This window comes from Salvelinus fontinalis, chromosome 4, assembly GCF_029448725.1.
Source record: "Salvelinus fontinalis isolate EN_2023a chromosome 4, ASM2944872v1, whole genome shotgun sequence".
Taxonomy (NCBI): Eukaryota; Metazoa; Chordata; class Actinopteri; order Salmoniformes; family Salmonidae; genus Salvelinus; species Salvelinus fontinalis.
In genome coordinates, this window is record NC_074668.1 from 85,904,147 (window position 1) to 85,932,000 (window position 27,854).

Genomic DNA, 27,854 nt, shown 5'->3' on the forward strand with positions numbered 1-27,854 from the left:
CACGGAAAAAAGTACTGGAGAAAAGTAGGCTGGCTAAACGGAAAAAAGTACTGGAGAAAAGTAGGCTGACTACACGGAAAAAGGTACTGGTGAGAAGTAGCTACACATCAGTCAGAGCCTGTTGATAGAATGCCTGTTTCTGAGTTCTCATCCTAGTGGAGAAGTGCAACTGAAGGAGATAACTAGCAAGTTATCTAAGTAAGTTGCTGAGTTAATAAGGTGACAGGGCATCATATTGTGTTAGCTTTCTGCTGTGTTTGAGAAGTCAAAGTCCTTTGGATGAGTTATCTTGATTTTATTGTGTATTTTCTCCTCTCTGTTCTTGGCCCGTCTGCTCCTCTCCTATCTTCTCTGAGCAGAGCAGGCCTGTTGTCCTAGTGTGTACACACGCTGTTCCAGAGCCAATACTGTTCTTCCTTCTGTTACACTGTTACCCCCCCCCCCCCCTATACCCCTGCCAATTTAGCGCAGCAGGGGGAAGATTTTGCGTGCAATTTGACATTGAAGCTTACTTGTGGGTTCAGTGGAAAAGATAGTTTTAGACCTGCTCCTAATGATTAAACGCCAGCATGTCTAAGGTGTGGTATTGAACGCACCCTCCATTTAGTCATTTGTCAACACAAACACTGGCCTGTCTATCACCTCACTCAACCGAAAGAACAGAACACCAACAGCTGTCTGGCAAACTTTCATAACCTCAGACCTGTCACAGTTCATCTCTGTGATTTGTGAAGAGCTGTGGACAAACTAATATGCCAGGGCTCCACATCTGCATGCGTTGATGAGATTTGACACAAACCCAGTGGAAAAGAATCAGCCACCAAAACATTCACAAAGCCCAAATCAATACGAGTGAATCGAAACAAGCAAACAAACTTGTTCTCATTCAAGAGAAACAATGTTGCTAAAAGGCCTCGGAGGGATGGACTGTCAAAACTTTCTAAAAAGAAAAAGTGTCAAACTTTACCAGAGGCTAAAATGTTAAGTAAAAAAAAAAAGTCATTTCAAATGCTTTCTGAGCCTGAAGAGAAACAGCTTACTACCTCAAACTCAAAGGGCAAGGTGTGGGATGTGGATATGGATGGCTCCCGAGTGGCACAACGGTCTAAGGCACAGCATCTCAGTGCTAGAGGCGTCACCACAGACACGCTGGTTCGATTCCAGGCTGTATCACAACCGGCCATGATTGTGAGGCCCATAGGGCGGCACACAATTGGCCCAGCGTCGTTCGGGTTTGGCCGGTGTAGGCCGTCATTGTAAATAAGAATTTGTTCTTAAATGACTTGCCTAGTTAAATAAAAGGTTAAAAATATATATTAGAATAATCTAAACATACACCCAGATCTGGTACAGTATTCTCATTGGCAGAACTATGGGAAAAAATTGTCACATGCTCTGAATACAAAAGGTGTACCGTGAAATGCTTACTTACAAGCACTTAACCAACAACGCAGTTCAAGAAATAGAGTTAAGAAAATATTTACTAAATAAAATTAAAACATTTTATAATAATAATCCAAAAGTAACAAGAAAATGACATAATATGGGGTACAGGTACCGAGATAATGTGCAGGGGTACAGGTTAGTTGAGGTCATTTGTAAAGTGACTACGCATAGATAATAAACAGCTAGTAGCAGCAGTGTAGAAAAGGGGAGGGGGGGGGTATTTGAGTACAGATCGTTGACAGTAAGTAGCTTTCTGTAGGTTGCGTTGGATAAGGGTCAAATAAGTCTGGCAGCCTCAACAGAAAGTATAGCTCAGCACTCAGGAGCAGTCTCTCTAAATACAAGATCAGTTCTGTCAAATGGAGTGTAAAAAAGACCTTACGACTATTGGCTACCTTTGCCCTACAGACCTGAAACTAATCCCCAGGATCTTATTCGGAAGACAGAAAAAACAAAGGAATGTGCAGAAAAATACATTGCAAAACTTAGTGGAAGATTTCCACAAGTGGCCGTGGTCTGGATTAGATTCAGCTATTGTTCCCTTTCCAAAAGGCCTCATGCTGACTCACTCTCACACAGCTGTTGGACCACTTGATACATTTCACTGTTTCAGCACAATCCTCCTCCTGGGTTTTGGAGTAAGCAGCCATTACAAACACAACGGTATATAAGTGTGTAGACTCTGCTGGACTGTAGGGTGGGCTTCTTTTTGTGTTCTGTAGTCAGTTACAACCACTGTAGTTCTCATAATAACAGTGTAATATGATGAGGGTGTGGGAAGAGAGTTCCCTGTTACACCCATGGAGAAGCTGGCTCACAAGACTAATGCTGTCAGTTCAGTAGGAACATGCTGGTCCATTTTTTAGGTTACAGGCAGTATCACCTCATGTTTCACACAGACAAATCAAAGTTTATTTGTCACGTGCGCCGAATACAACTTTACAGTGAAATAAATGCATTCTTACAAGCATAGAGTTCAGAACCAATTTTCTTTTGGTATGAAAGATCGCAACCAACTATATGTTGGTATGAAAGATCGCAACCAATAATATTTTGGTATCTTTTCTGTAAGACATCACAAATATCAATCAATTCCAAATCGACCTCCAGCCCCCATGAACGTGTGTAGGTCTAAAAGGATTGATTAAGGGTAACTATGATATCAACTGAATCATTCAGGAAGCTCAGGTCAACATGCAGGGTCTAGAAGTGGGGCCTAGGGCCTTGGAATTGGACAGACAATGGTGATCTGCAATGTGTAAATACTTCTCACTTTACAGACAATTTCTTGGGGCACATTTTGTAACTCCAGGCATTTGCACTGGTTCATCCTGCAACGTACTGCTACCCCCCCATCGCAATTCTAGGTCCCTTCAGCCCTGCAAGCACAACGGTATGCAACATGGCCAACACAGTGATCAGTCAAATGGCAATCGTGTTTTCTAGAAACGATGGGTGGCCGTCTGCGCTATTTAAAGGTTCTTTATATCCAATAGTGTCTGTTACAGGTCTGGAGGTTCTTTATATCCAATAGTGTCTGTTACAGGTCTGGAGATTCTTTATATCCAATAGTGTCTGTTACGGGTCTGGAGGTTCTTTATATCCAATAGTGTCTGTTACGGGTCTGGAGGTTCTTTATATCCAATAGTGTCTGTTACAGGTCTGGAGGTTCTTTATATCCAATAGTGTCTGTTACAGGTCTGGAGGTTCTTTATATCCAATAGTGTCTGTTACAGGTCTGGAGGTTCTTTATATCCAATAGTGTCTGTTACAGGCCTGGAGGTTCTTTATATTCAATAGTGTCTGTTACAGGTCTGGAGGTTCTTTATATCCAATAGTGTCTGTTACAGGTCTGGAGGTTCTTTATATCCAATAGTGTCTGTTACAGGTCTGGAGGTTCTTTATATCCAATAGTGTCTGTTACAGGTCTGGAGGTTCTTTATATCCAATAGTGTCTGTAACCGGTCTGAAGGTTCTTTATATCCAATAGTGTCTGTTACAGGTCTGGAGGTTCTTTATATCCAATAGTGTCTGTTACAGGTCTGGAGGTTCTTTATATCCAATAGTGTCTGTTACGGGTCTGGAGGTTCTTTATATCCAATAGTGTCTGTTACGGGTCTGGAGGTTCTTTATATCCAATAGTGTCTGTTCCAGGTCTGGAGGTTCTTTATATCCAATAGTGTCTGTTACAGGTCTGGAGATTCTTCATATCCAATAGTGTCTGTTACAGGTCTGGAGGTTCTTGATATCCAATAGTGTCTGTTACAGGTCTGGAGGTTCTTTATATCCAATAGTGTCTGTTACAGGTCTGGAGGTTCTTTATATCCAATAGTGTCTGTTACAGGTCTGGAGGTTCTTGATATCCAATAGTGTCTGTTACAGGTCTGGAGGTTTCAAAATAAGAATAGCAGGAATCCTGTTTTCTAGACATGACCACCTGCTGCCTTTTAAATCAGTGTGCAGTTCCATCTCCCACAGGGGAAATTAATGCTTTTCTCAAGTTACGTTCATTATTCTGGTTTTTTACTAGGCTAAACGTTGGCCTGCAGCTCATCACCATGACCTCCGTGTTTCCCGTCTCTGCAAACATGTGAGACAGGTCCACTGTGATTTAAATTGAATGGAATTCCTGAATTCCTTTTCTAGGGACTGTGCCACAAACTTGGACAATAAACAGCTCTTGGCTTTGTGCCTTTCTCATGTTAATTAGCCTACTGTGGGGAGAAGGGGCTGTCGCTGCCAAATATCCACACAACTCTTCCTGAACGGAGTAGAATCATAATACTACTGTACTACCCTGCAGGCTGTATAGGATAAAGCAGGTATAGCCTAAGGAATACTTCCCTCATGCCCTTAACGTAACATACAGCCACTTCCACAAATAAATAGTGGGCCTACTGGCCTAACCTGTAAAACAACTAAATATTAACGTAACATACAGCCACTTCCACAAAATAAATAGTGGGCCTACTGGCCTAACCTGTAAAACAACTAAATATTAACGTAACATACAGCCACTTCCACAAATAAGTAGTGGGCCTACTGGCCTAACCTGTACAACTACTAAATATTATTGGTATAGTCAACATTAGGCTACTATAAAGCACATACAGTATTTAACACATGTTTGTGTGTGTGTATATATATATATATATATATATATATATATATATATATATATATAAATAATACATACATTTTAGAGTGTCTTTTAGAGTGCACGCATAGGCAGATATGACATAACATCCGTGTGGAATTGTGTCACCCTAGAACACGTAAAGGCACGACAGTCCCCTGACAGATATTGTAATGTTGCCTATGAAAGGTTCTCGCACTCTGTACAGTCGGTGCCATCTGCATCTTGCAGTTGTCTCAACTTGCCTTGTCTATAACAGGCGCCTACAAGCCAATGACGCAATAAAACAATAAATGCGGTTCGAGAGGACATTGATCGATATTGCTGAGGCGCAATGGCTCTGAAGTGCCGACTGATAGATTCTAAACAATGCTAACTTTGTTGCACAGATTTACACACGACACCATGCCCTCCATAGGGAGAACATTTGGCGCTATTGGGCGCTTGTGTCGTGGGTGTATGTTCCAACATCCTTTCTCAAATCCCCACTCCCCTGCCCACGAACAGTTGGATAAACGAACATGCTTCAATTGGCAACTTTTGTTTTAAGAATTTGTCAATAAGACAATGATTAACAACATGATTTTGACAAACGGGCTTGATGTAGCCAAACCCTGATTAGCATGGGTTGTTAGGCTTTTGTTTGGGAAGCTGGAAACTTTGTAACAGGAAAACTTGGCTGATATCATTTGAGCGATATCAGTTGAATCCGATATAGCAGGCTACACTGTACTTTACTAAAAATGAAAGTGTAATTCACAAAAAGTTCTGATTCAACTTACTGTGAGCGTAACTTCATGCTTTTTCAGTCGGTACTTGAGACTCTTCATTGCTGCTGTTTACCTGGTGATGTTGAAGTTGTAAATCTTATTATTCAACATTTATAATTTAAGATGTTGACAAACGTTTCATTTCTAAACGAAACAACTTTTTCTCCGCTGAGTACCGTACGACTTTCACCTGACTCAAACCAACTAGAGCTGCTAAATTGACAACCAAATAAACCAATGAGAATACAATGTGTCCCGTACCCGTTGGGTTGTAACCAATAAGTCGTAACTGAAGGAGGGACTTCCTTGTTAGCTAGGGCAGCCGTACTTTTGGAGTTGATGGGAAAACCCACTGGACAACCTACGTTTCTGTGCTGATGTGACGTCAGGTTTACCTGGCTGAAAGAGGGAAATGGCGGGACGTGCAGGCCTAGCTTTGCCTTTTCCGAACCTGGCTTGCCTACAGCTATTCATAAATAGATTATTAGATTTATGATCCACACTAGAGCTCATATATCCCACTCACATATTAATTCCTGAAGACATTCCTAGGTCTACTTATTTTTTTGTAATACTGGAATGTTACAAATATGAAAATTACAAAATGATGACTAGGGGCTCTGTTTTTAAACATTACTTAATACATGACTGAATTCATGACTGAATACATGATTGAATACATTACTTAATACATGATTGAATACATTACTTAATACATGACTGAATACATTACTTAATACATGACTGAATACATGACTGAGTACATGACTGAATACATGACTGAATACATGACCGAATGCATGACCGAATGCATGACTGAATTCATACCAAACAAGTGTTGTGCTCATGGAACTGCATTAGACACCATGAGAAACTATGAGCTCATTTATACATTTACTATAAATAATATAATGCATTCAGTTGTGCAACTGACGAGGTATCCCCCTTTTCCTTTTTTGTACTTAATATTGTACAGACCTTAAGCCAACACCTAGCAACCTGGTCAAGAGGTTCGGACCTCTGGGCGTAACGTTTAAGGTGTTGGCTTGACATTCGCTGGACCAGGGTTTAAGTCTACCCCCCGGATTTGATGCATTGGTGTCATAAGTGGGATGGCACCAATGAGGCCATGGAATAGGTGTGTACATGTGAAGGACTTAGTGCAGAGAAGCGTGGGGACATTTTCTCTCTCCCGGAGGAAGGGGGTGATGTAGCAACCTTAACCCAACACCTAGCGACATCGTCAAGGGTTTCCAACCTCTAATTTGTTTGTTACGGTGTTGACTTGACAGTCGCTGGACCGGGGTTTGAGTGCTCATGGTTTATACACATTATACACTGAGTGTACAAAACATTAGGAACACCTGCTCTTCCATGACATAGGCTGACCAGGTGAAATCTATGATCCCTTATTGATGTGACTTGTTAAATCCACTTGAATCAGTGTAGATGAAGGGGAGGAGACGGGTTAAAGAAGGATTCTTAAGCCTTGAGACAATTAACACATGTATTGGTGTGCGTGTGCCATTCAGAGGGTGAATGAGCAAGACAAAATATTTAGGTGTCTTTGAACAGGGTATGGTAGTAGGTGCCAGGTCCACCAGTTTGAGTCCGTCAAGAACTGCAACGCTGCTGGGTTTTTCACAGTTTCCCGTGTATCAAAAATGGTTCACCATCCAAAGGCCATCTTGCCAACTTGACACAACTGTGGGAAGCATTGGAGTCAACATCCCCATGGAACGCTTTCGACACCTTGCAGAGTCCATGCCCTGACAAATTCTGAGGGCCAAAGAGGTGCAACACGATATTAGGAACGTCTTTCTAACATTTGGTATACTCAGTGTGAATAGACTAATGCATATTTTCAGGGTTAATGTATGTTAGGAGAGGAATTTACTCAACAGTTGTAGATTTGAAAACTGAACTGGTTGGGCAGGAGGAGGTACAATACTAAACACAGTCTCATCAAAATTGTTCTAATAAAATATATTGGAATGTTGCCTAGTAATGTACGCTGTCAATGTGGAATCAATTAAGCAGACAGTTATTTTCTGTGGGACGGCTCAACTCAACCAAGTCTAAAAAGAGAAAGATTGCCCCCTTCTGGGCAATTATTTTCACAATTTAAAATAATTGATTGGTTATTGATAACAACATAAGACATAACATAATTAAAATCTGCGCTGTAATTGAAACTGTAGGCATCAGCACACTTGCTTGTTTACTTTTTGCTCAAGAAGAGGAAATACTTACGTGTTTCATGGAAACAAGAAAAAGTGCATAGTTTATGAATACTTTTCATAGTGAGATTCATCTTTTTTGTTGGAATAATAAATACAACTTTTAAAGTCCCAGCTCCCACCTCCTACCTTGAAATACCTCCCAAAGAATGTCTTGCTCCGACACGTCAATACACTGAACATAAAGGGCACACTTCTGTCTTATATAAAGGCTCTATATAATGTCTTTCATTCACGTGAAATTCTACAGGTCGGCTCAGAGTGTATGTACAGTATGTTGCATTGGAGGCTGCCGAGGGGAGGACGGCTCATTATAATGGCTGGAACAGAGCGAATGGAATGACATCAAACACATGGCTTTGATGTATTTGACATCATTCCACTTATTGAACTCCAGCCATTACCACGAGCCCGTCTTCCCCAATTAAGGTGCCACCAACCTGTGGTATGTCGACAGGATGTTTTTTTCTTTTTACTATAGCTCTCAAAGTCTCCATAGCAACAGCGTTGCCATGGATTCCCCGTAGTACTGCATTTACTGGCAACGCTGTGTCCTGCACCTGTGTGATTGAAGCCAGAGAAAACTCATCTTCCTCTAAAGAGCCTTTGTATTGTCAAGATGTTATACAAGGTCAACAGACATCGCTGATTGTCAATAGCAGAGCTGACCATTTATGGGCATAGGTTCCTGTTCGCACACAACAACATTATGTCCATGGCACACTGTACAGCCAAGACTGGATATATAAGCCACTGCTTCTACAAAGGTACATTTTGTTAGCCTGACTACTCAACCTACACTGAACAAAATTATAAATGCAACATGTAAAGTGTTGGTCCCAAGTTTCATGAGCTGAAATAAAAGATCCCAGAAATTTTCCATATGCTCAAAAAGCTTATTTCTCTCAAATGTTGTGCACAAATTTGTTTGCATCCCTGTTAGTCAGCATTTCTCCTTTGCCAAGATAATCCATCCACCTGACAGGTGTGGCATATTAAGAAACTGGTTAAACAGCATGATCATTACACAGGTGCACCTTGTGCTGGGGACAATAAAAAGCCACTCCAAAATGTGAAGATTTGTCACACAACACAATGCCACCGATGTCTCAAGTTTTTAGGGAGCAAGCAATTGGAATGCTGACTGCAGAAATGTCCACCAGAGCTGTTGCCTGACAATTGAATGTTCATTTCTCTACCATAAACCACCTCCAAAGTCATTGTAGAGAATTTGGCAGTGCGTCGAACCAGCCTCACAACCGCAGACCATGTGTAACCATGCCTGCCCAGGACCTCCACATACGGCTTCTTCACCTGCAGGATTGTCTGAGATCAGCCACCTGGACAGTTGATGAAACTGTGGTTTTGCACAACCAAAGAAGTTCTACACAAACTGTCAGAAACCGTCTCAGGGAATCAATTATGCATGCTCGTCGTTCTCACCAGGGTCTTGGCTTGACTGCAGTTTGGCGTTGTACCAGACTTCAGTGGACAAATGCTCACCTTCGATGGCCACTGGCACTCGGGAGAAGTGTGCTCTTCACGGATGAATCCCGATTTCTACTGTGCTGGGCAGATGACAGGCGTCGTGTGGTGATAAAGAATTTTGTGATCAATTTACATACATTTAAATTATCCTAATCGGTCTGCAACCCAGAGTGTGTACAGTTCTGGTTTAAATGAAACAGACAGAATTCCCAGTTCACAATTAGTCAAACCCAGTTTTATTCACGAGAGCTCTACCGTTCATATACAAAGATGTTCCTTTTATAACATACTTCTAACCTATGCACACACATACACACTAACATTAGGAGCGCTATCTTCTTCTCTACAATTCTCACCACAGTTTCCCAGCTGACAGTTCAAGTCCCCCCCAGATAGAGGAAACCTGGAGGGGTGTTCCCTGTCCTATCGTACATTCCCAGAGTTCCGGGTCGGTTCAACCATATTTTAATTGTTTCTAGGTGTTTTCTTAAGCAGACACACATTTCTCTCTCTCCCAGTCTAACCTAGTTGGACGTATGTTTAATATTTTTAATTACTCCTTATCCATGCTACATAACCTCCAATCCCTAATGATTAACTTTCCGGGTAGAATTATTTAATCATTTATATTTAAACCTTATAAACTCTTTTATCATGTGGGCGAGTGGTTTTCTGATGTCAACGTTGTGAACAGAATGCCCCGCGGTGGCACTGGGGTTATGATATGGGCAGGCATAAGCTATAGAAACAAACACAATTGCATTTTATCGATGGCAATTTGAATGCACAGAGATACCGTGATGAGATCCTGAGGCCCATTGTCGTGCCAGTCATCCGCTTCCATCACCTCATGTTTCAGCATGATAATCCACAGCCCCATGTCGCAAGGATCTGTACACAATTCCTGGAAGCTCAAAATGTCCCAGTTCTTCCATGGCCTGCATACTCACCTGACATGTCATGCATTGAGCATGTTTGGGATGCTCTGGATCGACGTGTACACCAGCGTGTTCCAGTTCTCGCCAATATCCAAAACGTCGCAAGGCCATTGAAAAGGAGCGGGACAACATTCCACAATCAACAGCCTGATCAACTCGATGTGAAGGAGATGTATCACGCTGCATGAAGTAAATGATGGTCATATATGATACTGTCTGGTTTTCTGATCCACGCCCCTAAGTATCCAACAGATGCATATCTGTATTCCCAGTCATGTGAAAACCATAGATTAGGGCCTAATGAATGTATTTCAATTGACTGATTTCCTTCTATGAACTTTGAAATTGTTGCATGTTGCGTTTATATTTGATCTGAGACTGCTATCATTGAAGTAGTTTGTGGTGACGAGGGCAGGAAGGGCGTTAAACAAAAGAAAGTAATCAGCGATTGGATCGTCTCTAACCAGTCAGAATATCAAAGCCAAGGACAAATTTTTAAACCGCTGCTTTACCCAGGAGTGTTCTAATTCTGTCTCAGACGGGCCCGAATGTGTTCACGTTCGGTGAAGGGTGCAGAGAAGAAACTAATGTCCATGGACGTGCTTCTACACCTGCATTACTAGCTGTTTGGGGTTTTAGGCTGGGTTTCTGTACAGCACTTCGAGATATTAGCTGATGTACGAAGGGCTATATAAAATAAACTTGATTGATTGATTGATTGATTGACGTGGTGTAGCATTTGGCCAGAGAAAGGATTGTGGGTAGCCAGGCAAATATGTTGTGCTAGTCACTGAGTGTCTTCAACATATTTCATTTTTGGGGGGGGGGTTTAGTCTAAAACTTTAATATTCTTCCAGAAATTCTGCCTCCTAGTCTGAAGAGTAAGATAACCGTCATGTCATTTTGAGTTTTTATTAATTGAGCTCATTATATCCTCTGATCAGGCTGGGTCTAGCTTTTTAAACTTAAACTCTCATCGTTTTTTTTACACATAATTAAATATTCTAACCCTTTATGACGCCAATATATACTGCTTCACAAATTATAGCAATTTAAGCTTGCTCACATGTGCTAATGCAGTTATTCATAAGTAAATGTCTGACTTAAATGAGGTTAGCCGAAACCACGCCCCGTTTATCTTAGGGGCGTATTCCAATAGCATAAGTCCGAGTCATTGGTCAACAGCATGAGAGTGGTGATTGGATGCCTTCAAAAAGTTCCAGTTACTGTTGCTAACAAACGCCTCGTCAATGCTTCATGATTAAAAAACTAGTTGTTAGCTGGTATGCTCATACATTTTTTTTGTGACCTATGTAGTTATGCAGTGGTGTAAAGTACTTAGGTAAAAATACTTTAAATTATTACTTAAGTTCTTTTTGGGTATATACTATTTATATTTTTGACAACTTTTACTTTTACTTCACTACATTCCTAAAGAAAAGATTGTCGTTTTTACTCCATACATTTTCCCCGACACCCAGAAGTACTCCAATTCACACTTATTGTAACAGTCCTGACCTGTTTTATGTTGTTTTTATGTGTTTATGGTCAGGGCATGTGTTTTGGGTGGGCAGTCTATGTTATCTGTTTCTATGTTGGTTTTGGGTTACCTGGTATGGCTCTTGATTAGAGGCAGGTGGTTTGCATTTTCCTCTAATCAAGAGTCATATTTAGGTAGGGCATTCTCACTGTTTGTTTGTGGGTGATTGTCTCCTGTGTTTGTGTCTGCGCACCACACGGGATTGTTTCGGTTGTATTTCGTTTTGATGTAGTCTGTTTCCTGCTCGTGTGTTCTTCCTGTCGTTATGTAAGTTCCATGTTCAGGTTTCGTCTACGTTGTCCGTTTGTTATTTTGTATCATTTCTAAAGTATAGTTCGTGTCAGTGTTCGTTTTGTTCAATAAATTCATTATGTCATCACACCTCGCTGCGCATTGGTCTACCGATCCTTCTCTCCTCACCTCATCCGAGGATGAGGAGAGCGTCACCCGTTACACTTATCAAGAGAACATCCCTGGTCATCTCGACTGCCTCTGATCTGGCGGACTCACTAAACACAAATTCTTTATTTGTAAATGATGTCTGAGTGTTGGAGTGTGCCCCTGGCTATCTGTCAATAAAAAATGTAATTGTGCCGTCTGGTTTGCTTAATATAAGGAATTTGAAATGGTTTATATTTTTACTTTTGATGCTTAAGTACATTTTAGCAATTCCATTTACTTTTGACACTAAAGTATACTTTTACTGAAGTAGTATTTTACTGGGTGACTTTCACTTTTACTTGAGTCATTTTCTATTAAGGTATCTTTACTTTTACTCAAGTATGACAATTGAGTACTTTTTCCACCACTGTAGTTATGTCAATTAATATAACTGTTGACAACATTTATTTTTAAATTCAAAGAGTTGGTTACCTCCTGGGTACGAGTACCATGTCTATTCCTACGAGGAGAGGCTCACACAAATGGACCACTGTGCTTTGGAGGTATCCTTTTGAATGGCCATCGAAGGAGTAAGTCAGTTTAACGAGTGGCTAAAGAAGACACAAAAGTCAGGAGTCACTTGAAGGGTCGCTGTCACAAAACCAAGTAAAGGACAGCGTGTGCTTTTTAAGGTAAGGCCAAATCAGCAACACTGTTGGGGCCACACCCAGTGACTCTCTCTCTCTCTCTCTCAGGATTTGTTTGTTTGTTTAGTCTCTTGGTATATATTGTCTCCTACACTATCCCTGTAAATAGTTTTGCTGTTTTATAGACATGAGAAGAATAAACTCCATCTATTTTGTTCAGGCTCATTATAGGTGTCAACACAATGTGGCTGTCAAATCCCAAACAGCCAATGACAGAAGACTGTCCAAGAACATCTGCAAGGCAAAGATGACCTGTACCCTGATGACATGTGCCGACAAGACCGGAAGATTGAGCAGGTGGGTCAGAGATTCTGTCTAATAAGCCTGTTTGTTAATCCAGTTAATCCAATCCACTCATTTTGACACAGTTTTGTGTGTGGCTGGTTGGTCCCAGGAGCAAAAACACCCTCATCTTCCAGAATATTGTTTGTGGCAGACGCCCTCAGGCACAGGGATGTGGGGGCCAAAGCCATAGAGACACTGACCCAACTCTTTGACATCTGGCACTCCCCCCTCATGTGCACTGACGGTCCCGAAGAACGACCTGCAGATAGAGTACAGAGAGGACTACATCTTCACCTCTGCAAACAGATCCCTCTGTCCAGACCTCCAGTTCGGCTATAGGTAAATTCATATGATTTAACAAAGTGCCTAAGAAACTTGGTGATATTTTTAGAATTCAGGACAGGTTGAGGAGTGTTCTCAGCCCCAGATAGGCAGGTTGAGGAGTGCTCTCAGCCCTAGAGAGGCAGGTTGAGGAGTGCTCTCAGCCCTAGAGGGGCAGGTTGAGGAGTGCTCTCAGCCCTAGAGGGGCAGGTTGAGGAGTGCTCTCAGCCCTAGAGAGGCAGGTTGAGGAGTGCTCTCAGCCCTAGAGAGGCAGGTTGAGGAGTGCTCTCAGCCCTAGAGAGGCAGGTTGAGGAGTGCTCTCAGCCCCAGAGAGGCAGGTTGAGGAGTGCTCTCAGCCCTAGAGAGGCAGGTTGAGGAGTGCTCTCAGCCCTAGAGAGGCAGGTTGAGGAGTGCTCTCAGCCGCAGGTTGAGGAGTGCTCTCAGCCCCAGGTTGAGGAGTGCTCTCAGCCCCAGGTTGAGGAGTGCTCTCAGCCCTAGAGAGACAGGTTGAGGAGTGCTCTCAGCCCCAGGTTGAGGAGTCCTCTCAGCCCCAGGGTGAGGAGTGCTCTCAGCCCCAGGGTGAGGAGTGCTCTCAGCCCCAGGTTGAGGAGTGCTCTCAGCCCCAGGTTGAAGAGTGCTCTCTGCCCTAGAGAGACAGGTTGAGGAGTGCTCTCTGCCCTAGGTTGAGGAGTGCTCTCAGCCCCAGGTTGAGGAGTGCTCTCAGCCCCAGGTTGAGGAGTGCTCTCAGCCCCAGGGTGAGGAGTGCTCTCAGCCCCAGGTTGAGGAGTGCTCTCAGCCCCAGGTTGAGGAGTGCTCTCAGCCCCAGGGTGAGGAGTGCTCTCAGCCCCAGGTTGAGGAGTGCTCTCAGCCCCAGGGCGAGGAGTGCTCTCAGCCCCAGGGTGAGGAGTGCTCTCAGCCCCAGGGTGAGGAGTGCTCTCAGCCCCAGGGTGAGGAGTGCTCTCAGCCCCAGGGTGAGGAGTGTAATCGTAGGTGCGGCGAGATATACGCCAAGGTTGAGAAATCTTCTGAAGGAACCCTTCTGGTGGATATCTGCTCCCCCCGCTGATGAAGCGTGTCCATCAGACCAGACACAGTGGGGAGCTCTGCTTCACTGATTCCTCTGGGAACACAGACAGAGAAAACTGCTGTTTTTCTTCCCCTTAGCCACAGCTGTGCTGGCGGTCTCCCCCTTGGGGTCATCCTGACTCCGTCTGACGATGAGGCCACAATCTTTGAGGGCCTTAAACTGTCTAAGGACATACTGAGGGAGGAGGCCTTTGCAGGGAGAAGTCAGGCTGGTCCTTGCCTCATCATTACAGATGGCTGCAAGACAGAGAGGGGAGCATTAGGGAGGGCATTTCCAGGGGCCAAACTTAGCCTCTGCACCTTTCACTTACTCCAGGCAGTGTGGAGGTGGCTGTGGAGCAAGGAGAGTGGAGTAGACCTAAGAGACAGGCAGACCCTCTTCACTGTCTTCAAAGACATCATGTACGCCAGGGAAAATGATGGTTGAGCCCCTCTGTCAGAGATCATGTACGCCAGGGAAGAGATGGTTGAGCCCCTCTGTCAGAGATCATGTACACCAGGGAAGAGATGGTTGAGCCCCTCTGTCAGAGATCATGTATGCGAGGGAAGAGATGGTTGAGCCCCTCTGTCAGAGATCATGTACACCAGGGAAGAGATGGTTGAGCCCCTCTGTCAGAGATCATGTACGCCAGGGAAGAGATGGTTGAGCCCCTCTGTCAGAGATCATGTACACCAGGGAAGAGATGGTTGAGCCCCTCTGTCAGAGATCATGTACACCAGGGAAGAGATGGTTGAGCCCCTCTGTCAGAGATCATGTACGCCAGGGAAGAGATGGTTGAGCCCCTCTGTCAGAGATCATGTACACCAGGGAAGAGATGGTTGAGCCCCTCTGTCAGAGATCATGTACGCCAGGGAAGAGATGGTTGAGCCCCTCTGTCAGAGATCATGTACACCAGGGAAGAGATGGTTGAGCCCCTCTGTCAGCAGGGGAAAAAAACAGTTGTAGCCAGGTTAGTTTTGTATAACAGTATAATGAGGTGCAATCATTAAATGCTTTATTCTCAGTAACTTTTTTATAATAAAACCTGGAGTTGCTGATTGGTTTTTGTATTTTCTAATTCACGTTTGCCCAGTCCTTCTTTGGGACATGTTTTTATTTGGAATACATTTTCCTTTATATTTTGTCACCAATATGGGATCCCAAGTGGCACAGCGGTCTAAGGCACTGCATCTCTATGCTAGAGGCGTCACCACAGACCTTGGTTCGATTCCAGGATGAATCACAACCGGCGGTGAATGGGAGTCCCATAGGGCGGCGCACAATTGACCCAGCGTCTTCCAGGTTTGGCCGGTGTAGGCCGTCATTGTAAACAAGAATTTGTTCTTAACTGACTTGCCGAGTTAAATAAATAAAATAAAAATTATAATAGTACAAGACATTATTCAATGACATAGTTGACCTTAATTACATTACAATTCACTGCCTACTTTGATCGACTGTTCAGACATCCAGAGTGTTGGGTAGGAGGAGCTGCCAGTCATAATAAAATCCAACTGTTAGATGCTACCACCCCCTCCAGATCAAAACCAAACATGGATGTCAATGTTTGCACACACTTCATTCTTCTTCCTGACGTGGGAAAAGCGTCATCAGACCAGATTGTCTTTAGACCAGGCTGTTCTCAGACCAGGGTGTTCTCAAACCAGGCTGTTCTCAGACCAGGGTATCCTCAGACCAGGGTATCCTCAGACCAGGCTGTTCTCAGACCCGGGTGTCCTCAGACCAGGGTGTCCTCAGACCAGGCTGTTCTCAGACCAGGGTGTTCTCAGACCAGGGTGTTCTCAGACCAGGGTGTTCTCAGACCAGGGTGTTCTCAGACCAGGGTGTTCTCAAACTCGGTCCTGGGGCCCCAGCAATGGGTGCACTTTTTGTTTTAGCACTATAGAGCTGATACAAATAACCAACTCATCATCAAGCTATGCTTATTTGAAACAGCTGTGTAGTGCTAGGGGTCACAAACCAAACGTGCACCCAGAGGGGGCCCCAGGACCCAGTTTGAGAAACCCTGCCTAAGACCACAGTAGGCTACACCTACAGTGTGAAATGGTTATTCACTCACCACTTCCTTTCTGATTTTCCTCGGGCCTGTCATTGCTGCCTGTCATTGCTGCCTGTCATTGCTGCCTGTCATTGCTGCCTCATCAGTACTCATCTTCGTGTATGCCAATCGTCAAATCTGACAAGCAAAACAGAGTAATATTCAATTCATTGTTAGCATAAATAAGTACAGTCCAATGACTTGCACGTTTAATTAACACCTGGATTTGATGAATCCTTTCTACAGTCAATGTCTTCTCAGGTTGTGCTTTTGCTTAACCAGTTATTTTACATTAGTGCAGAATCCATTGACACCAGTGGAGGCTGGAGTGAGGAGATATAGGAGGACAGGCTCATTGTAATGGCTGGAATGGAAATAAAGGAACTGAATCAAACATGTGGTTTCCATATGTTTGATACGGTTCCGTTAATTCCATTCCAGCCATTACAATGAGCCCGTCCTCCTATAGCTCCTCCCACCACACTCCGCTGATTGACACATTTAGAAGTCTACACTCTATCCAGACAAAGAGAAGGACAGGGAGGCGTAGCCTCGTAGACTATTAGGATGTTCTCCTATTTTGTTAGTTTGTCACTCACCATTTACTGACTGACTCGGTTGGAATTGCAGCTTGTATTTGTTGCTGGAAGCTGTTAGAAAGACACCATTGGCCCACACCTCAGCAGCCTTGTATTCTGTCAATTAAAATCATGAATTTAGTTCCTTAGTGACTCAAGTCCTTTTCCTTTATGTTTTGCCAAGGCCCATTTCCACACATGTTGGAATAGGTTAGCTACAGAATGTCTCAATGACTTGAAATAGACAAGATGGTGGCGTACACATTTCTGGATTACTTCATGGAGCAAAACATTTACGCGTATAGGAAGTAGATGATATAGGACACCACTGTACAGGAAGTAGATGATATAGGGCACCACTGTACAGGAAGTAGATGATATAGGGCACCACTGTACAGGAAGTAGATGATATAGGGCACCACTGTACAGGAAGTAGATGATATAGGACACCACTGTACAGGAAGTAGATGATATAGGGCACCACTGTACAGGAAGTAGATGATATAGGACACCACTGTACAGGAAGTAGATGATATAGGGCACCACTGTACCGGAAGTGGATGATATAGGGCACCACTGTACAGGAAGTAGATGATATAGGACACCACTGTACAGGAAGTGGATGATATAGGACACCACTGTACAGGAAGTAGATGATATAGGACACCACTGTACAGGAAGTGGATGATATAGGACTCTGCTTTGTTTTTAGTCCAAGTCTTTCATATATCTCCAGGAATTCTGCCTCCTAATTTGAAGACCATAAATCCTCAATTTAGGGCATCCTCTTATCAGTTTAAATGTGTTCAGGTTTCAACTTCTAAACTTTCTAGCAATTATTCTTACACAAAGAAATATGCAAACTCCATAAAAATTCAGACACAAGCTCCAGAATAAATTGAACTGCAGCTATCTTTCAAATTGTCTTTCTTGGTTGCCCGGAAAAATTGCCAAAGACTCCAGCCACCTGAGACATGCATCACGGCTCAGACCAACAGACTCCTAAACATCTTCTATCCCTTGGCCATAAGACTGTTAAATGGCTAACAACTACTGCTCTCCCTGTCCCACAGACTATCCACACTGACTCCATGCCCATTCACAGGTCTCTACCCACTCAGACACACACACCTTCAGTGTCACACACATTCATACACACCCCCTCATACCTACACTGCTGCTAAAATGAATATTGTTTAGATGAATATTGTTTAGCTGTTCACTGATCACCATTAACTCTAGAAATAGATAGTATACTCCTGTTTACATGTACATTACCATAAATATTGATATAGTTGGGTTACCATTAACTCTAGAAATAGATAGTATCTGACTCCTGTTTACATGTATATTAGCATAAGTATTGATATAGTTGGGTTACCAGTAAGTTTTCAGCCCTGTTTACATGTGTACAAAACATTAAGGACACCTGCTCTTTCCATGACAGACTGACCAGGTGAAAACTATGATCCATTATTGATGTCACATGTTAAATCCACTTCAAATCAGTGTAGATGAAGGGGAGAAGACAGGTTAGAGAATGATTTCTATGTCTTGAGACGTGGATTGTGTATGTGTGCCATTCAGAGGGTGAATGGGCAAGACAAAAGATTAGTGTCTTTGAACAGGGTATGGTAGTAGGTGCCAGTTATACTAATTTTGATACCGAATACTGCACTGTTGGGAAGGGCTTGCAAGTCACTAATTTCACTGTGATTGTGCATGTGACATAACTTGAGTGACAACCATCTAATGAGGAGTCAATGGCCATTGTTCAATCTCAGTCTCATGAATGCCAAAATAACAAGGATTATTTCTGTATTGTAGAGTACAGGTTGTCAGGGAGAATGAAGGATATTTACCATACAGAACTTGTGTAGAAACATCTTTATTACAAAATGATAGCCAACCATAACACAGCTAATGTATCCCACCAAAGACATTTCAATTCGATTGCTTTGCACAAATTGTGGTTAGCATCAAAATCGCATATGTAATTTATGCCAACAAATATCCATAAATCAACACATGCAAAGTCATTGAGGTGAAAACAGACAAAACAACAGATCCGATGGAATGCACAGAAACATTACAGAGCTGTTCATGGTAAAAAGTCCCCGATATTGGGAGAAAAACATGCCTGTCTCATTCGTGTTACGTACCCGGTGGGAAAGAAAGAAACACACTTTACATCTTAAAAGCTACCACTGCTCCAAAGACATAACCCACTCCAGGGAACCTCCAGAAATAGTCCAAGTGAAAAAAAATCCAGTCCAGCTTTCCACTCAAAAGGGTTTGAGAAGGTTACATGTAGGAAGAGGCTTGGTGTTTTTCCCGAACGGGTCTATCGGCCCCCCCCTCCACTGCACCTTCCACTCAGACGGCTTTCCTATGGTACTCTGGGGGCGCCACCTCGTAGTCGCTGGCACTGAAGAGGGAGGAGTTCTTCATTAGATACCTACGAAAGACAGGAGGAACAAGCGATTGGAGGTCAATTATCAGCCATAGAAAATGGACAAAAACTTGGCATCTGTATTCATAAAGGTGATCGGCCTCTACGAAGTGTAGAAATATTACAGGCTGCAGAAGAATGAGGAGCAGATCAGCTCATCCTAACTAATGATAACCTTGCTTCCATTTGGACATTTAAACAGAGTTGGTCCAGATAACCATCTGCAGCAATTAGGATAAGGCCACATTTGTTTACAGGAAATAACGACACGTGAAAAAGGCCTCCGTTTGAACTCATCCCAATCTACTACGTTGTTCCAGGTTGAGGAGGATCATGATTATGGCCACGTTCCCAGATCGTCTCTAGGGTACACAGACAGTATCCTGCAGATACATGGCCAGACATTTAGGCCCACTGCAAGGAAAACATTCATGACAGAGCAACAGTGAACAAAGGAACTGCTTCATCAGGATGACTGAGATAAGCTGTACGATTAGTTCTACTCTGGAATCCAATGGTCTTAAACTTCTTGTTAGAGTGATATCAGAAATTTGGTACTTCAATTTCACAAATTCTGTCAGTGTCAAGATTGTGTAGCCCAGCTTATACCGAGCCCTGAAGCGAGATTAGATAGCAGCATGTCACGGTCAGTGGGCTACGTTTTCAACAGTGAAATCCTTCTGATGAGAATATATAAATATGATAGGCCAGCCAGGTTAGGGAATGCTCTGCCAAGCCAGACATTCAATTTCACGAGTGGGGATGAAGGAGAGGCTTCTTACTTGAGAAAATCCTGCAGGTAGTTGAGCAGCAGAGCCAGGCTTTTCTCATCCAGGGGAGTGTAGGCAAGCATGGAGCCAATTCTCACTGCACAACACAAAGAACAGCACTGTCAGGGACCAGATTTAAACCATATGTACACAGACATGAATCTATATTAGCATTGGCTGATATTTGAATAAATACTGTCTCAATGCAGGTCTGGACAGATGATGGTGAACTGATAAACTCTCCCATGGAAACTGCTACAGTTTTATTAAAAATCTGTGAAGTGGTGTGACTTTGTTAAATGCACTCCTAAATAAATTGTGATTTCATTTTATGTATAATTAGAAAATAAAATGTTATTGGTCACATACACACATTGAGCAGATGTTATTGCGGGTGTAGAGAAATGCTTGTGTTTCTAGCTCCAACAGTGCAGTAATATCTAACAATACACACTAATCTAAAAGGAAAAGAATGGAATTAAGAAATATTTAAATATTAGTACGAGCCATGTCGGAGTGGCATTGACTAAAATACAGTAGAATAGAATACAGTATATACATATGAGATGAGTAAAGCAGTATGTAAACATCATTAAAGTGGCCAGTGATTTCAAGTCTATGTATATAGTGCAGCATCCTCTAAGGTGCAGGGTTACGTAACCGAGTGGAAGCTGCCTAGTGATGGCTATTTAACAGTCTGATGACCTTGAGATAGAAGCAGTTTTAGTTTGCAGAGAGCACCATCCAATTGACGCTTCTCGTTCGACCTTCAAGTGTTTGACACAGCCATTGATGACACAAACCCTTTCCTAAACGGTTCTTCATCTACTAACCTCAGTTCAATCTGGCTCGGAACGAGACGCTTTCTCAAACGTCCCTGTCACTTAGTCCATCTGAAGATCACACCGGTTCAGATCACAAACCCAAATGTGGGTAGTTAAAGATCCGCTCAATGTTAATTAACTAACTAATGGGATTCTGGATGCAATTTGTGTCAGCGGTAGACGCTTAACTTTCTGGCCTTCCCTGGGTATTGCACATTACACATTCTCGAACACCCCATTGACTGCAGAAAGTAAACTTTCATCCCTGTGATAATGGCCGATCATGAAATCTATTAAAGTCTCCTTCATTAGCAGTACGGCTGAAGATGAGAGCTTTCGTGGGTGCTGTGACGGTGCACCAATGACAGCACAGTGAACGGTGGTAGGAGAAGAGTAGACAAAGGCACTGTAAACTTTCTTAAGGCTCTAATAACTAAAGAGAGAACTATTTCCCTGTGGGTCTTCACCTCTCCTAAAAAGAACTCAATCACCACAACGTTAGTCTCCTGAGATTCAAACTGAAATATTTGTTAAAAGTTCCAGTCCAGCGGCTACTTCAGATCCTCCTCATTCAGACAGTCCTGCCCCCCGTGGCTACGTACCAAAGAGCCGGAGAAGGTGCGGGCCCCCGTAGACCTGGGACATGGGTGTATCGGGGTGATCCGCTAGTATCTCTGCATACTGGGGCCTCTCGAACTTATAGAGCAGCTGAGTGCCCAGCATGACGTTGAAGTACTCCCTGATCCCTGCCACCACCTCGTTCACAGCATACTCCCTGAGGGGAACCAGGAGATATAAGACAACAGGCAGTGGCTGGAGTGCTCACAGCTGGAGCTGAAGAATGTGTGATACCTAGGTTGAACTTCACCAAGCAAGCGAATTACAGCTAGCCAACTTTGATAAGCAGATACAGGCCTAGTTTGCCTGGTTTCTAGTCAGAGACCTTCTTCATTGTAACTTCACTCGTACTGCAGCGTCGAGAGGGGTGTGGTTTTACTTACTTGCTTTCTGAAGTTCCTCTTGATTTCTTATAGCTTGCATAGTCCTCCAAGACAGTATCCACATTCTTTCTCGCGGGCAGGTGAAAAAGCTACAAAAAATTTAAGAAAAATGTAATGTATACATATTTGTCAAGCACCTCATAAAATACGCTTAAAACACAAACAAAATCCTGTAAAGAATGAACTTGTAGGGAAAGACTGTCTTGCCAGTAAATAGTTGGCATCTTCTGACCATGGTAGACAGCTGGGTTGGGTTCAATTTGAAGTGACGGTAGTCAATTCATGAACTGAAATTCCAATTCAATAATAAAAAAAACCCCTCTATTTTCAATGACTTCTCAAACTTATAAGTAAAAGATATTCATTTCAAAAGTTTTTCAATATTTGAAGTTTAAATTCAAATTCCTGAATTGACTATTTTCAATTGGAATTGAGCCCAACCTTGGTAGAGCGCTGTCTAGACCCCCACCTGCTTCTGTCTGGTAATAAGGTCCCAGTCATCCACCAGCCACGGCTTCAGCTCCTCAGGAATCTTCACCTTGACCTCCACACGGTTGATGAACGTCTCCTCCTGGTTACAGTGAAACCAAATGGAACAGACTCATTTACAATAAGAGAGACGTGAAAACCAGAAGAAGAAAAAATGTGCTAATGGTGTTGTTAAAAACCACAATTCCCATCTGTGTTTGACTGACTGCTGCAGGACATAAGTAACTGGAGCCGTTGTTTCAGAGTATGAGAGGCTTCAACTGAACAGAACAGGCCTGCTGTTTGTGAGGGACAACACACAGAACAGGCCTGCTGTATGTGAGGGACAACACACAGAACAGGCCTGCTGTTTGTGAGGGACAACACAGAGAACAGGCCGGCTGTATGTGAGGGACAACACACAGAACAGGCCTGCTGTATGTGAGGGACAACACACAGAACAGGCCGGCTGTATGTGAGGGACAACACAGAGAACAGGCCTGCTGTATGTGAGGGACAACACACAGAACAGGCCTGCTGTATGTGAGGGACAACACACAGAACAGGCCGGCTGTATGTGAGGGACAACACAGAGAACAGGCCTGCTGTATGTGAGGGACAACACACAGAACAGGCCGGCTGTATGTGAGGGACAACACACAGAACAGGCCTGCTGTATGTGAGGGACAACACACAGAACAGGCCGGCTGTATGTGAGGGACAACACACAGAACAGGCCTGCTGTATGTGAGGGACAACACACAGAACAGGCCTGCTGTATGTGAGGGACAACACACAGAACAGGCCTGCTGTATGTGAGGGACAACACACAGAACAGGCCTGCTGTATGTGAGGGACAACACACAGAACAGGCCGGCTGTATGTGAGGGACAACACACAGAACAGGCCTGCTGTATGTGAGGGACAACACAGAGAACAGGCCTGCTGTATGTGAGGAACAACACACAGAACAGGCCTGCTGTATGTGAGGGACAACACACAGAACAGGCCTGCTGTATGTGAGGGACAACACACAGAACAGGCCTGCTGTATGTGAGGGACAACACACAGAACAGGCCTGCTGTATGTGAGGGACAACACACAGAACAGGCCGGCTGTATGTGAGGGACAACACAGAGAACAGGCCTGCTGTATGTGAGGGACAACACACAGAACAGGCCTGCTGTATGTGAGGGACAACACATAGAACAGGCCTGCTGTATGTGAGGGACAACACACAGAACAGGCCTGCTGTATGTGAGGGACAACACACAGAACAGGCCGGCTGTATGTGAGGGACAACACACAGAACAGGCCTGCTGTATGTGAGGGACAACACAGAGAACAGGCCTGCTGTATGTGAGGGACAACACACAGAACAGGCCTGCTGTATGTGAGGGACAACACGCAGCATTCATAGGTGGACATACACTCTCCACAGTTGGGTCGCAACGAGCCCTCTTCTTCCGCGGTGGCTGTGGCATCTCTCCTGTGCTGGTGCCTTCTCCAGCCGCTGGTGCTGCACAAAGACAAATGGGACAGACACACAATCATACTCTATCCACAAAGGAATGTTAATGGGTTAATTTAACTAGTAGCAGAAACTAGTGGGACTAACACTTTTACTAGTAGCAGAAACTAGTGGGACTAACACTTTTACTAGTAGCAGAAACTAGTGGAACTAACACTTTTACTAGTAGCAGAAACTAGTGGGACTAACACTTTTACTAGTAGCAGAAACTAGTGGAACTAACACTTTTACTAGTAGCAGAAACTAGTGGGACTAACACTTTTACTAGTAGCAGAAACTAGTGGGACTAACACTTTTACTAGTAGCAGAAACTAGTGGGACTAACACTTTTACTAGTAGCAGAAACTAGTGGGACTAACACTTTTACTTACTTTTTAGTTTTGTCTTTTTCGCTTTCCTGAAGAAAAAAAGATTGCATTAAAAGGTGCTGTTCAATTCTTTTTTGTGAAAGTTTGAAAGTAGGTCAAACTTGAAAGAAGGGATCAAACTTACAGATCAACATTTTTCTGCTGCACGGCAGCAATCTTCTTGCTCGGTGCTATACCCCTCATCTTTCCCTCAACATCATAATGCCTGCAGGAGAAATGAACACCGCTAAGAAACCAGGGCATGAACTACAGTAACCTTCAAAAACACTTGTTCTCACACTTCCTTATGATCATTTTATGTATCCTTCTTTTAACCAGTATGTTTTATGTTCAACTAGTGCTTACAAGTAAAAGCACGGTGGGCTGCAAGTATTGTATCATAGGTGCTATATACATAAAGATGACTATTGTGGTTCATTATTAAAATAAGTGGAATCACTTTTTATGTTCTCCCATCTTCGAGTCATCGTCGGCATTTCTGGGGAGACATTGATTGACATATAGAATCTCATTCTTGTATTTCGTTCAATGGCAGCTTGAATACAATGTTGACACAGTAGGTACATTCCATACACTAAAACACTTCCCCCCCACCCCAACACACAGTCTGTCTGTGATGATAAATGAACTCACTGATTAGCCTTTTGAAGCTCTTTTTGTTTCTGCAGGTTGCTGTCCACATATTTGAGAACTCTGCTTTCAGGAACCCATTCATCCCAGCTAAAACAGAAAGAAATCAACCACATTCATATCGCTGACAGCTTAGTTTTATTGAATCAATACTAGAATGTTAGGTCTGTGGCTGTGAGGTAAGCATTCATAAAAATAAAATAAAAGTTCATAAAAAAAAAAGAAGATGGGTCCATAGCTACAACAGTACTGTCTAAATAGAGACAGTACTGGTCCTCTGTAGCTCAAATGTTAGAGCAGCGTTTCACAAGGGGTGTACGCTTTGGTTTTTGCCCTAGCACTACACAGCTGATTCAAATGAGGAACTCCTGCCAGCAGCATACCACCCTGCATACCACTGCTGGCTTGCTTCTGAAGCTAAGCAGGGTTGGTCCTGGTCAGTCCCTGGATGGGAGACCAGATGCTGCTGGAAGTGGTATTGGAGGGCCAGTAGGAGGCACTCTTTCCTCTGGTCTAATAAAATATCCCAATGCCCCAGGGCAGTGATTGGGGACACTGCCCTGTGTGTAGGGTGCTGTCTTTCGGATGCGACGTTAAACGGGTGTCCTGACTCTCTGAGGTCATAAAAGATCCCATGGCACTTATCGTAAGAGTAGGGGGTGTTAACCCCGGTGTCCTGGCTAAATTCCCAATCTGGCCCTCAAACCATCATGGTCACCTAATAATCTCCAGTTTACAATTGGCTCATTCATCCCCCTCCTCTCCCCTGTAACTATTCCCCAGGTCGTTGCTGCAAATGAGAACGTGTTCTCAGTCAACTTACCTGGTAAAATAAATAAATAAAAGCTTTGATCATTTGAATCCCCTTTGGGGTCCCCAAGAGTTTGGGAAACGCTCTGTTAGAACATGCAACGCCAGAATAGTGGATTCAATTCCCAGGACCACCCATTAGTAAAAAACATACGCACCATGACTAAGTCACTTTAGATACACGTGTCGTATTATTTGAAAAAGCCAACAATGCAAAAATGACTCACTTTTTGTTCCATCCACTGTAATGAATGAAGTACTTAATTTGCTTCTCCTTGATATTGGTTTTCACTGCCTGAAATACAACAACAATCATTAAGAATTGTAATAAATATGACTATAGGTATAGGCTACTGTAAATTGTGTATTGTTTAGTAAACACGAGCTGACAGCCATTCAGATTGGTGGAATGAATCTAAACTCACCTTTGCTTCGTAAAGCAACGGCCCATGAAAACACAGAACTCTTTCACCTGAAAACAGAAGAAATAGACAAATGCTGGATGGTTTTATTAACAAACCGTGAAGACCAGTGGTTGGCTAAGGTGTAGCTAAATGTATTTCATTGATGTGGCCAACGTATAAAACAAACTAGCCACATTTGCTATTCAAACCAAGGCCCTTGGCAAGGGATTGTTTACACGTTAGCAATTAGCTAACGTTAGCTAGGTAGCTTATTGTTTCAACAGAGCCAGTTAGCGCAAACAGTCTAGTTAGTTGGCTGAATGAATACGAAAGGTACGTGTATTAGTACACTACTTATGGTAGATGACGCTTAATTATTCGATACATTACTCAGGCAATTTTCATATTGATGATATATCTAGCTAGCATACAGCCAGCACACCAGCAGAGCAGACTTTTAGCTAACGTTAGCTGGCTAACGTGCTCTGCGCGAGAAGCGCTATAGCGCAGAGGCGTCGATGCCTTTCCACTCACGAGACAACAGGGTCTAGCTACGTTTTTAATTTTACAGTTCATCATCCCGGTGCACATTACCTTCTTGAAATTTAGGTTTAGGGTCCTGTTTTGGCGCCATTCACAGACTCAACTGTTCGGATCTCTGAATGATCAAATTCGTGCATTGCCAGCTTCCATTTCTTCCTGACACAACACGGCAAAGGGCGCGCCACTCTTCTCGCGACGTGCACAGCCTGGCAGCGCGGTCAGGTGACCACGATATCGCATTGCGCTGTGGCGGCCCATGCGGACCACACAGGACATTATCATTGTTTTGTGAAGGGAGCCATGTTCATTTATTTTATTTGAACCTTTATTTAACTAGGCAAGTCAGTTAAGAACAAATTATTATTTACAATTACATCCTGGCCAAACCCTAACGACGCTGGGCCAATTGTGCGTAGGCCTATGGGACTCTTACTTTAGTTTATTTAGTAAATATTTTCTTAACCAACAATGCAGTTCAAGAAATAGAGTTAAGTGCTCGTAAGTAAGCATTTCACTGTACACATTTTGTATTCAGAGCATGTGACAATATTTTACCATAGTTCTGCCAATGAGAATACTGTACCAGCTCTGGGTGTATGTTTAGATTATTATTATATATATTTTTAACATTTTATTTAACTAGGCAAGTCATTTAAGAACAAATTCTTATTTACAATGACGGCCTACAGCGGCCAAACCCGAACGACGCTGGGCCAATTGTGTGCCGCCCAATCACAGCCGGTTGTGATACAGCCTGGAATCGAATCTGTAGTGACACCTCCTAGCACTGAGACCGCTGCGCCACCCAGAAGCCCTGTAGGATACTAGGCTGTTTAGAATATTCATACAATCATAACATGAATTGGTTATTTCAGCCACTAACTAATAAATGAGCTCTTGCTCTTATGTCTCATGTGTTGGTACACAGATGGTTGGCCAATAGGTTTGAAGATCATTAATAGGTTTATTCATTAGTCTGAAGAGTATAACAAAAATATCATTCATTCTGTCCTGACAAATAGGATAGTAGGTCAATATCAAATTGAGATGAATTGTTTTATTGATATGGGTCAAGTATGTGATGCATAAGTGTAGCCT

The 27,854-nt window shown here is 43.1% G+C and overlaps 2 protein-coding genes across 3 annotated transcripts in view; both read right to left on the bottom strand.

The window, feature by feature from the left end:
• The window catches only part of LOC129854557 (uveal autoantigen with coiled-coil domains and ankyrin repeats protein-like), an 83,953-nt gene extending 78,370 nt beyond the window's left edge, over positions 1-5,583 (bottom strand). Inside the window, exon 1 of the mRNA XM_055921766.1 lies at positions 5,365-5,583. Within this exon, the coding sequence (XP_055777741.1) occupies positions 5,365-5,412 (48 nt within the window). The 5' untranslated portion in view covers positions 5,413-5,583. The remainder of the gene's footprint in view (positions 1-5,364) is intronic.
• Positions 5,584-18,827: 13,244 nt separating this feature from the next.
• Positions 18,828-26,972, bottom strand: LOC129854559 (mortality factor 4-like protein 1). 2 transcript variants are annotated; one of them, XM_055921768.1, is made up of 13 exons: positions 26,808-26,970; positions 26,235-26,281; positions 26,037-26,104; positions 25,003-25,089; positions 24,809-24,847; positions 24,494-24,574; positions 24,373-24,398; positions 23,901-23,989; positions 22,472-22,573; positions 22,003-22,091; positions 21,604-21,776; positions 20,190-20,274; positions 18,828-19,413 (listed from the first exon to the last, which is right to left on the bottom strand). In XM_055921768.1, the coding sequence occupies exons 1-13, from the start codon at positions 26,845-26,847 to the stop codon at positions 19,332-19,334; spliced, it is 1,008 nt and encodes a 335-aa protein (XP_055777743.1). In that variant the 5' UTR covers positions 26,848-26,970; the 3' UTR covers positions 18,828-19,331. The 2 variants fall into 2 exon arrangements, with proteins under 2 accessions (XP_055777743.1, XP_055777744.1); XM_055921769.1 differs by lacking the exon at positions 24,809-24,847 and having other exon boundaries at positions 26,808-26,972.
• Between the last annotated feature and the right edge of the window lie 882 nt (positions 26,973-27,854).